Raw genomic sequence first — 13,110 nt, forward strand, 5'->3', positions numbered from 1 at the left:
CGGGCTTTTTAACTGCAACAACTTAAATATACGCTATTGGAGCTGTAATTACCGCAGTTGTTGGCACCAGACTTTCCCTCAAATGAATCTTTGTTAAGGGATTTAGATTGTACTCATTCCAATTACCAAAATTCAAAAAGCCCGATATTGTTATTTATTGTCACTACCTCCCCGTGTCAGGATTGGGTAATTTGTGCACTTGCTGCCTTCCTTGGATGTGGTAGCTGTTTCTCAGGCTCCCTCTCCGGAATCGAACCCTAATTCTCCGTCACCTGTCACGACCATGGTAGGCTACTATCCTACCATCAAAAGTTGATAGGACAGAAATTTGAATGATGCGTTGCCGGCACAAAGGCCGTGCGATTAGTCGAGTTATCATGAATCATCAGAGCGACGGGCAAAGCCCGCATCGACCTTTTATCTAATAAATGCAGCCCTTCCAAAAGTCAGGATTTGTTGCACGTACTAGCTCTAGAATTACTACGGGTATCCGAGTAGCAGGTACCATCAAACAAACTATAACTGATTTAACGAGCCATTCGTAGTTTCACAGTCTGAATTAGTTCATACTTACACATGCATGGCTTAATCTTTGAGACAAGCATATGACTACTGGCAGGATCAACTAGGTAGCATTCCTTTTCAAACACTTGACTTGCATCTTCCAAACAAAGTACATTAATGGGTGAAAACAAGTCAAAATGTTGTACATAAAAGGGACGAATATTGTTTAGGTTGATAGATGTTGAACACCTAATACCCATACAATATTCCACATCCAAGACAACACGTAACACATTAGTGAACCATCAATTATTATCGAAGATCGACATAACAAATAGGTCAAAGTAACCACATTAGGGTCCATCCCGTGTAGCAAACTACCCAAGACAAAATATGCATCTAGCCCACATAATCGCTTCCATCATTCAGGTAACCAACACATGAATCTAACCAATGCCAAATGTTTTTATTGAATTTGTAACATGATTGAATAAGAAAGGAGCGAATAGACTTCGTTGCTCTAGGCAAGGATTGGTCCACCACAAACAATCCAATCACCAATCACACGCTTTACGTACACTTCGTCCACCCCCATTAAACAATTAATCTACCAACATAAAAGTTAGCACAAAAACCACTTAACAGAGCCAAGCTAGTCTCGCTACACGTGAAATTTTTGACACATTGATAAGGCGTAGTCATTCTTGAGAATCATTTCCTAGTTAAATCTCACAAATCGGAATAAACTCAAACCAATGCTAAGTTGATTCTTCTCGGTCGGGGATGATAATTGCGTCTACTATTTGTCATCCTCGGTCGAGACTGAGGGGCCAGATCACTTGAAGCTAATCTTGTGACCCAGTTTGAGGCGGTAAATTTTAAGGCCCAACGATCATCCGCAACTTTCTTTGAAGACTTTCCCTAGCTATATTCCGACTATCTCGAAGCAACCCACAAATCGGAATAAACTCAAACCAATGCTAAGTTGAATCCTCTCAGTCGGGGATGATAACTGCGTCTACTATTTGTCATCTTCGGTCGAGACCGAGGGGCCAGATCACTTGAATCTAATCTTGTGACCCAGCTTGAGGCGACAAATTTTAAGGCCCAACGATCAACTGCAACTTTCTTTGAAGAAGTTCCCTAGCTATATTCCGAGTATCTCAAACCAACCCACATGCCAGAATCCTCTCTTTTGTGAATGATTATTGCGCCCAGTATTCTCATAAAGAATCATGTCATCCCGGGTCGATGCCCAGGGGCTAGTCCCTTGATTGGCTTGACCATAGATGACTCTCAATTGTCTTTGAAGATCTTCCCCTAGCGAATTACAGCGAGAACGAGAAATATGCGCAGCATGATCTGTAGTTGTGTAAAACCGTTGCCAGGTTGAATCTTCTAGGCCTGGAGTCATCCGTGGGGATAATTTCTACCGGCCTTAGCCCTCGACCATGCCACCACCCCCATCCTTATCCAGACACCGGTCAAAACCAATGCCGCCACACTATTCCAGCCATGGTCGAGATCGAGGCTTGCCACCAACACTTTCGCTCTAAGGTATTTAGAGAGCTAGTGAAGGGGTGCTAACACAGGCTGAGACTGATTGATATTAGTTTCACCACTATTTCAACCAGCCAAAGGAGGAGAGCACCATACCCCCCTTATATATGCTTATTTTTTTATTTTTCTTTCATCAGTAGTAGACATTAAAAGTGTCTGTGCATGCATAATGCTCGAAAATAAATGAAGGAAAATTCTTTTTAATCCAATTCTTTTTTATTAATTCATATTATGATTAATAATGGTTATATAAAAAATTTCATAAAAAAAATTCGAAGTTTTTATATTTGTTTTTATTTATTTTCGATTAAAATCATTAAAAATTAGGAAAAATGATAATAATTCGAAATAAATTCTATTAAGTCCAAAACTTGTTTATAAAATCTTATATAAGTTGTAATATGGTATTTAGGATTGTTTGGGTCATTGTTGTGTAATAATATTGTAAGTTCATGATGAATGATGACTTTTTTAGTAATAATGGGCAGATATGCTCAAATGTTAAGAAAGTGTTTGTGTAGATCATGATATAAGTGTTATAAGTTTATAGTTTGGTAAATATATATTCATTCTTATGTAATATGTTTTGTTCATATTAAAACTGTTGATATAGAGTGGGTTAATATCAACCGTTTTAAAATTTCGTTAATATAGATGAGTTAATATCAACTGTTTTAAAAGAGGTTGATATTGACCCCCTTTATATCAACAGTTTTTAAAATTGTTGGTATTACCCCCTTAAAAACAATCGCTGAACAAACGGTTACTATTTTTGGTTACTATTAGTGGTTTTTTTACTAGTGACTTTCTATGATACCCAAGATATTAAGTAACACAAGTGCAGACAACGATTTCAAAATCGACTTTGTTGTCTTTGTTGTCTCAAGTTTTTTATGTTCAGTTCAAAATTCACGAGTCAGGTAAACATTTATTCAAACTTATTATATATCAATTTGTATTTGTGAATACCTACACATGTATTCTATTAATTAATGTTCAAAATTCTCAAATTCTTAATGGATGTTGATAACATAAAGAACCTGAACTGGTGCATCTTCACACTATAACGATTGGTTGAAAGTGTAAGAAGTTGGCAAGAAAAAGATAAAAAAGATAAAAATCCATATTATCATCATTCTTATGAACTGTAATTGTATGAGTGTATCTCCTAGTGTGGGGGGTTACTCTATATTTTCTGTGTATTTTCTGTGTGTGTCGACATCTACACCACGATCATGCGACATAAATCATTGTTGTTCAAAACACTTAAATACCTCTAGAGTGTAAACATTACAAGCATCCTTTAAGATTAAAACTGAATAGTTCAGACTTGGTTTACTTGTAATTGATTTGAAATCAGCTTTTAACACATCATATCTTCTTTCGGTAATTAGACTTTCAAAGTGTTTGAAAAATTCTAAGAACTTGTGTTTGTAGGAGCAATACCTTTTCAACACACTGTTCATTCTATCACTTCTCTGTGTTGTCGTCATATCAGCACAAAACATATGTCGTCCATACATTAATGCCAACTTTCGCCTAATGCAAAACATACGCTTCAATAAGTCGTTGTTTTCAAGCCCGTAGTTTGTCAACATTTGATTCCAGGCTTCATGAAACTCTACCTCTTCATCAAAATCATATATACATGAAGAAAAATCCTTTGAAAATTCTCTACAATTATGAAACACAGAGCTTATATGTATGGTTGCATTTTGAAATATGTGCCAAATATAGAGACGATGATTTGTTTCGGGCCATGTAGACGCTAAGGCCTTAGCCATGGCCGCGTCTTGATTTGTAAGAATAGTTTTAGGTTTTTTCCCACGCATAGTTGTGATGAAAGTCTCAAACAACCATTCAAAAGTCATAGAAGTTTCATCGTATAATAGAGCTGCACCAAAAATAATAGATTGTTTGTGATGATTCACACCTACAAAAAGAGCAACTAGACGACCTTCCTTATTCTTCTTATAGGTCGTGTCGAAACTAACAGCGTCTCCGAAGTATGAATAATCGGAACGCATGTTGCAATCACACCAAAAAATATTCATTATCAAATTGTCCACGTCAAGTTGAAAAGCATTATAAAAACCTGGATCGTCTGATTGTTTTTTCTGCAAATAATCTAATACACCCCCCTATATCCCCAAAATTACAGTCTCTTGTTCTTTTTGATTGCAAGTAATTTTTGTAATCATGAGGTAGAAAACCAAGATTGTCCATGTCACCGATTTGTTTGGTCATTAGAGCATGGGATGCCTTTGGAGGGATTCCCACATGAGTTGTCATCTCAATATGTAAATCTGCAACTACAGAAATATTCTTATGGCATCTATATATGTGAGTTTTCTTTGGACTTGCAAGAGGATGCGAATGCTTACTAATAAAAGTTATCACTTCAAACTTTCCATTTGCTACCCTTTTTATCCTCAATTTCGCTTCATAACCGAACCTCGTTAAAGAACGGCTACGTTTCACATAAACATCCCATTTGTCTTTTCCCCATTAACCCTGTGCACTACAATAAAAAACTCTATCCTTTAAAAAACTATCTTTGTCAGCATGTGTTGAACTGCGTCTTATACCAAACCCTATTATTTTAGCGTATGCTAAATAGAATTCGTAGGCATCTTCTTCCCTCTCAAATTTCCGACTTAAATGTGGAATTAAGTTGGCTGCGATGTCCTCCAAAGGTTGGCCATTTTCATCGAAATTCAATTGACGCCGAGCTAGTGTGAGGAACACCATATTGATCCAAATATGCTGACAAAGGATCCACTGCTTCAAATATCCGAATGACTTCATTAACATCGTGCCTCGTCTCATTGTATACTACTATAGTTTTGTCGTCCCCGGGCTCAATAAATGGATTCTCCATTTCTTTAGTGGTACCTCCTCTAGTAATTACAAACCCTATCAGATCCTATTTGTAAGTCGGGATGAAATCCCCTGCAAAAATAAAAGTGTAATTGTCGAACAATTTCGGCAGCTGAAAAACAAACAAAATAATTTCAGTTATCATGGAGAATAATGAAGATATAGAGGAGGAATCAGACCAAACTTACATTGTTCAAATACCGCATTCTGCCAGCTCTTGGACCGCCCACGACCCCATGATTATCTTGCTGCACCTCGTACGGTCCTCATCAACGTAACCTTTTGATTTCATTGATGATTTTATCCCTGTACAAAAACAATTGGTATTTAGTTTCATATATGTGAAAATGAATATTGCGTTAAGACTAATAGAGTCTCATAGTCAATTGTAAAGACCCATATCCCGTTCAATATTTCCTTCAATACTTTGATAGTTCGACCACATCCACCATTAACATCAGTGGAAGATATGATATGAGTTACATCGTCTCTCCACCTCATTGACACTGTGGCACCACAATTGTCAGCATATTGCACCATCAACGGCTGTGTAAAACAATAATATTATCTCTAACAAACATGGTCATTACAATGAAAACTTACGTAATATGAACAAAATGGATATAGGTCAAGAATAATACTATATCTTCACTAGATAATTGATTTGGGCAAAAAATCCAGTCTATGCCTACAGTGTTTTGGACGATTGCGTTGTTTGTTGCCTGCACATTAAAAAAAACAGGCTTTGTAAATATCAAAAATAAGTTTTCACTACATCAATGACTAAGGTTTCGTGGAAATAATATACACAACCCTAATCCTATGTACATTTTCCTAAATACGAAGGATTTTCATTGAACGTGACATTTTCGGAGTAGAGTTTCCTAAATATGAACGAAATAACGACCTTATTGTGGGTACGTAATCCTAGGGTTTAGTGGTTTCATAAATATAAAGAAAAGTTTACTATTTTGGTGTACGTACCATTGTCGAGACGTCAAGATTCTGGTTTGGAAGATAGAGAGCCGGATGCGAATTGCCATGAAAGAAGGCAGAATTTGAAAAGAGAGAGAGAGATGAATCGGGCGGCAGTGTTTTTTATAATAATGATATTAGGGTTTATATATATTAAAGTTGTTACTACAAGTGAAGTAAGCATCGCTAAGTAACTCTTGAAGCGAAGTATGTTTCACTGAAAAACGTATCTTCATAATTTTTTTTATTTTTTTTATTACTTTTTAATTAATTTATTTCACATACATGAATGAATAAATGTTTTTTTATATGACAGTTAAAAGGTATTTACATGGGTGTGCTGGTGGTTTTACATGAACTTCTAGGCATATAACTAACTGAAACGAATCACGCTTCACTGAAAAGCGTATCTTCATAATTTTTTAATTTTTTAATTTTTTTATTACTTTTTAATTAATTTATTTCACATACATGAATGAATAATTGTTTTTATATGACAGTTAAAAGGTATTTACATGGGTGTACTGGTGGTTTTACATGAACGTCTAGGCATATAACTAACTGAAACGAAGCACGCTTTGCTCGAAAAATGTTTATTCATTCCTTTTTACATGGCACTTGGGGCGAAGGAGTCTTCGCTCGGAAAGCGTCTATTCATTCCATTTCACATGGCGACTGGGCGAAGCAGTCTTTGCTCGAAAATAGTCTATTCATTCCGTTTTACATGGCGTTTGGGCGATGGACGCTTCGCTCGAAAATAGTCTATTCATTCCGTTTTACATGGCGCCTGGGCGAAGGAAGCTTCGCTCGAAACTAGTATATTCATTCTGTTTCACATGTCGCCCGATCGAAGGACGCTTCGCTCGATTCTCTAGACATATAAACTAATTGAAGTGAAGTATGTTTCACTGAAAAACGTCTCTTCGTAAATAAATTTTTTATATTTTATTATATAAAAATATTTAATTGAAACGAAGTTTGCTTCACTGAAAAGCGTCTCTTCATAACTTTTTTTATTTTTAATATAAAAATATTTTGTTTTTTGTATTTTACATACATGAATAAATGTTTTTACATGATAGTTAAACGGTTTTACATGAATGTGTTGGAGGTTTTACATTAATGTCAGAGTATTAAAAATAATTGAAGCGAAATATGTTTCGCTCTAAAAGCATTTCTTCATTTCGTTCAACGGGGCGCCTGGACGAAGTATGTTTCGCTCTGTACCGCTTCTCTTCATTCCGATTTACATGTCGCTTTGAGCGAAGTGAGTTACGCTCGAAACAATATATCTCCATTCTTTTTGACATGGAATCTGGGGGATGGGAGCTTCGCTCCATACGTTACATTATCTCGACATTCCGTTAATGCTGTTTGGGGTGAACACATAATGAAATTCGGGTTACGGATTCTCTCATTTCCTTTCAACCCAGATGTAATTTATTAATATAATAATGCTTTTGCATTTTGATTGTGAGAATATGGTTTGAACCTAGACATATTCAAAATCTCAATTTGCATAACTTAATTGAATTATTAATTTTATTCCAATTTCAATCCATCAAAACATAACTTTGATATTTTATGACTAAATAGTTTTCGGCCCAAAAAGGAACCTCTCCTCCTTCGGTCCTTTTTCCTCCCATTCCTGTTCGTAGTTGGTACCTTCCCTGGTTGACTTACCATCCATCTTTTGCAAATTTCCATACAAAATAATGTATAATAATAATATATGTATCTCTACACTTGTTCTTCCATTCCCGATTGATCATGGTCATGGAGGAGGAGGAGGAGGAGGAAATCATAGTCTTGGCTCCTCCACCAGGCCTCAATCTCTTCCCATCTCTCAGACCTCCTCTCAAAACCCTAACCTTCCACCGAATCTCCGTTCTTCTCATCACCTTCCTCGCCTACGCCTCCTTCCACGCCTCGCGAAAGCCACCCAGCATCGTAAAAGCAGTTCTTGGCCCCCAAATCAGATCCGAAAACGGCACATCCTCACTAATCGATGAGGACCCGCCTGGAATCAACGCTGGTTGGGTTCCGTTCAACCAATCCGACGGCCTCCATCGGCTAGGCGAGCTCGATTTGGCATTCCTATTAGCTTACGCGGTCGGAATGTATTTCGCAGGTCACATCGGGGACAGAATGGATCTTCGCATTTTCCTGACGATTGGTATGATGGGAAGTGGCGTTTTGACGATTGTTTTCGGGTTAGGGTTTTGGCTAAATATTCATGTATTATGGTTCTTTGTATTAGTTCAGATTATCTGTGGATTATTTCAGTCAATTGGATGGCCATGTGTTGTTTCTGTTGTTGGGAATTGGTTTGGTAAGTCTTCCAAGAGAGGATTGATAATGGGGGTTTGGAATTCTCATACATCTGTTGGTAACATTATCGGTTCTGTGGTGGCATCCTCTGTATTGGGATCTGGTTGGGGTTGGTCATTCGTTTTGCCAGGCGTTTTCGTTATGGTTATTGGGGTTTTGGTTTTTATGTTTCTGGTTGTGAATCCTGAAGATATTGGTTTGGAGTTGTCTGGAAAAGAAGTTGAGATGAATGTTGAAGGTTTGCCATTGATGAACTCAGAAAAGGTCGAAAATGAAGTTGAGAATTCTGATGATACCACAGTTTCAGAAGCAATTGGGTTCTTGGAGGCATGGAGATTGCCTGGAGTGGCGCCATTTGCATTTTGCCTCTTCTTCTCTAAGCTTGTGGCTTACACATTCTTGTATTGGTTGCCATTCTACATTAGACACACAGGTATTTTGAATTTTCATCCCTGATATCATCTAGTACCTCATATGTTGTTTCATCATTTATAATTCATATTGCAATTTAACATCAAATCTGACTACATTTTTTTTAACCAAACAAAATTATATTTGTTTCTCAAATTATCCATTTACAAGATCTTTTTTTTTCCTCCAAATATTATCAACTTTGCTCAGTCACAAGAGAAGAGATTATTAAGCTGTGTTTGATAATACAACTTATCACTTAATTATAAATTAACCGATTCTTTGAAATAAGTCTATTTGATAAGTGATATTTAAAATCACTTAATTCTTTAGATTTATCTCAAATTACGCTTTACGGCATAGTTTAATTCGGTATACTATGAATGACTTAACTCGGTAGTATAATATGAACATAAAAAAGACAACTTTAATCCTTGAAAATGAATTAAATTACATCATTTGTAAGGGTGTAAAATAGTGGTTAAGTACTTTCCCCACATTAATTTCATATTTTATCAAATCAATTTGCATATCAAGTACTTATAGTTCAGATATTTGTATTTGGTTTGTTCAACATTTACTTTTCAAATACTTATCTAATTCGACACTTAATATGCAATATTCAACACTTAATTTTCAGTTTTAGACTAAAGGACTTACACGATCTTCAGGTTTAACATTTGATTCACATTGTAAGCACAGATATTGGCTGTGGATTGTTGTCCTATCCTATCCCACCCTGGTTAACAATATAATTCAAAATCAATCAAATACATTTTCTTCAATACAACTATTAATTTGACGATTTCTCGATAGGTTGAGATACAACTCAAAGATTTAAAAAAAGTAAGTTTTCTAATGTGCTCATTTTGTATATTTTTAGATTGAGCTCATCATAAAACTTATTTTTTCAGTAAAATTGAATTTGTAGATTGATTATTATAGAGTTATTTTGACTCACATTTAATTTGGATTTACATTTGTTCGTTCAATCTCTATTATCGTCAAATGAAAAATTATCCATACCTAAAATATTTAGGATTGAATCCAACTACAATTTGATTTGTTAAATACAACTGTGATCTCACTTAACAAAGCACCGATTTTTTTTTTTTGTTTTGACAAAATCACAATGGGATCAGGTTACAACCACAACAATTAAAATATAAATTCATCAATAACTGTAGAAACCAAAAGTACAACTACACAACTTTTCTATTTGACATGGTGTAGGTACCAATATTAATAACACTACCCTTATAGTTAGTGACAACAATTGTTGCTATACCAATGGAGTTCAACTAGTGGTGTCCTCAAGGATTGGAGATACCCTATGTGAATGTGTTTTTTGTACTTCGAGAAAATAAAGAAATTATACTTGTTATAATGCGGTAAAAATTATCATATGTAAAACAAATCAAATATGCACATGTAGTAACTATGATGAATTTTTTTTCACAAACTCAGTCAGATTGTTCTAAGATTTAATCTCTAACACTATCATTTTCATTACCAACATGACTCAAAGTTAGAAAACCTTATTCTTTTTGTATTGGATAGTTTAGGAATCGAACCCTACGCACATGACTCGAAGTTAGAAAATTTACAACTCATGTTGTTTCTTGGCATTTCTTGTACAAGCACATGCCTTTTTTTGAAACCTTGCCCATTCCTTATCATTTGTATTCTTCTTCTTCATAGTACATAACATTACCTAATTCATTATCATTAACCAAACAAGACTCGTGATACAATAATCATAAAAATATACAATTAAATCCAAAGATAAGGCATTTTACTAATTTCTAAATAAGTAAAGTAACTAACCTGGGGGCTAGACTGGCCAGTGGACGAATGGGCGAGTACAAGGAAGAGGGAGGCATGGAGTTAGGCTTGGAGAGTTGGGCTTTAGTTGTTAGGGCCTTCAAAAAATAAATAAGTTGTTAAGCTGATGGACCTAGGCTTGGAGAGTTGAGCTTTAGTTGTTAGGGCATTAAAATAAATAAATTTGTTTGGCTTGGGGAGTTGGGGCTAAAGCCTGAAGGACCTTGTGGGGGTGGCCTAGGGAGGGTGGATAGCCCTACTCTCCATTGCCTATGTGGCCTCACCCACTGACTGACTCTGAGTTCAACCGGTCCATCGCAAAAGATAAAGAAGTTGTCTCTATCGGGAACAATCATCTGCGTATATAATTGGGGAAGATAAATGAACTTGATGTATATCCAGCTGGCTGGAACAATATCAATTCCGACCATTTATGGCGAATTGAGTTTGAGACAACTATAGCATTTACATGTTTATCGATATTCAGTCATTCCCTGTAATCCTAATCATCCAAATGACAACACAAAAATAGAGCATGAAATTTGGTATTTCAGACAGAGATAGCCTCTCAGGAGTAGCATATCTGATAGCTATATATACAAGGAATAATATAAAATTAAAGAATTCTAAATTGCTGAAAATCAGGGAAATCACAATCAACTCGGTTTTGCTTATTGACTTGACTCATGCTGAATTACAAATGAAGTTTCAATTGCTTTCTTTACATATCTTTTGTCTGTTTGCAAGCCAATTGAAAGAGTTCTTGTAAAAATTGCAGCTGTTGCAGGAGTGCATTTATCTAACAAAACAGCAGGAATCCTTTCTACAATATTCGATATCGGAGGAGTAATAGGTGGCATAACAGCAGGCTTCGTGTCCGATTTAATCGAAGCTCGAGCAGTAACCTCAATCATATTCTTACTCCTCTCAATCCCCACACTTATTATCTACCGAATTTATGGAACTATCTCAGTATTGGCCAACATATCCCTAATGTTTCTCTCTGGACTGTTAGTAAACGGGCCTTACGCCCTCATTACAACAGCGGTTGCAGCCGATCTTGGGACTCAAAGTACAGTGAAAGGAAATTCGCGAGCATTGGCTACAGTGACTGCAATTATAGATGGTACTGGTTCGGTTGGGGCTGCCCTCGGGCCTGTTTTGGCGGGTTATGTTTCTACAAGAGGGTGGAATAGTGTATTCTTTATGTTGATTGTTTCAATATCGTTTGCGGGTTTGTTCTTGATTCGGGTGGTTAAGAATGAGATTATGGAGAAGATTAGCCAGGGAAAATGGCTCTTTTGTAGTATGTTGATATCTCATTGAACATATTATAAGAAACATATTTTAGATCCCGTTTTGTTGGGATACATTCATACAGCCAGCTTTAGGCAGATATTATTGTATGATTTTTGTATTGGGTAGAATAGCCTTTTGTAAATTTTGTTGTGTTATTAAATAGATTGATATAACTTTGAGAACTTTCTTTTGTTTTCTTTTCAAGAATCGATATTTGTATTTTTGTTAAGAAATCTGGTTTGATGTTTTGATTGAGTTTTTCATTGATTTAATTAATAAAATATTTTTTAATACAATAGAATAAAAATAAAGTAAAATTATTTAATATTTTAATTAATGAAATAAATAATTTAATTACTTAAAATATAAGTTGATTTATGGATAATTGAAATTTTGGATATATTATTTAAGAGTAATATAGAAACGAAATTAAGACCACGAATATACGTTGCCTATTATGTTTGCCTGAGAAAACAAAAAAATCTCTAAGTTAATTTCCTGCTCATTTTCGTCAAATCGTCTCCCTCTTTCTCCAAAGAAATCGTCTACAAACCTAAAACCTTAGATTCATTAATTGCGTGAACTCAAAGTCTTCGTTGAAATGCTAAGTTTTTCAACTCTTTTTTTTTTATTATTTTTTTTTATTATTGATAACGAATTAATTAAGGTTTCATGTTTAGGAAATAAATAAAGAGAACGTTACAGAAGATAAAACATTGAACAAATCGTCTGTTAAACCCGAAATATACCGTTTCTATTATTATTTTATGTAGTTTGGCCATGTGCATCACATTTTTTCTATTTTAAAAAATATTTATTTATTTTTCAATAAACAATCATGTACAGCGCTGTATAAGAACATGTTTAGCGCCTTATAAGGCCATGTGTAACACATTTTTTATATTCAAAATAATATTGAACTTTGTTCAGTTAACAATGCCATGTGAAACGCCTTATAAGGTCATGTGCAACAATTTTTTTATGTTCAAAAAAGATTTAATTTTTGTTATTTAAAAAGTAGAAAAATATTTTTCAATGAAGCAATCTTCAATTATAATCTTCTCTCATTTTTAAGTAGTAAAAAAGGATAAAGATTCCAATGCAACAACTTAGCCTAGAGTTTAGCCCCGGACTAAGAGGCTTATACACCTCGACTGAGAAACCTAGCCCCATGTTAGTCCAGAACCGATAGGTTTTTACACCTAGACTGGTAAGATTAGCTAAGGACTGAGAGTCCTTAGCACCTCGATTGAGAGACTCTAGTACTTAGACCGATAGCTCTCGAGTCAGACAGAGGGTCTCCGGACCCCGATCGATAAAATCGGA

General features: G+C 35.4%; 1 protein-coding gene across 1 annotated transcript; it reads left to right on the forward strand.

Annotated features, from left to right (window-relative positions):
• Positions 1-7,574: 7,574 nt before the first annotated feature.
• On the forward strand, positions 7,575-11,983 carry LOC124911730 (putative glycerol-3-phosphate transporter 5). Its single transcript, XM_047452238.1, has 2 exons — positions 7,575-8,683; positions 11,264-11,983. The coding sequence occupies exons 1-2, from the start codon at positions 7,690-7,692 to the stop codon at positions 11,809-11,811; spliced, it is 1,542 nt and encodes a 513-aa protein (XP_047308194.1). The 5' UTR covers positions 7,575-7,689; the 3' UTR covers positions 11,812-11,983.
• The last annotated feature ends 1,127 nt before the right edge of the window (positions 11,984-13,110 follow it).

Source organism: Impatiens glandulifera, chromosome 8, assembly GCF_907164915.1.
Source record: "Impatiens glandulifera chromosome 8, dImpGla2.1, whole genome shotgun sequence".
NCBI lineage: Eukaryota > Viridiplantae > Streptophyta > Magnoliopsida > Ericales > Balsaminaceae > Impatiens > Impatiens glandulifera.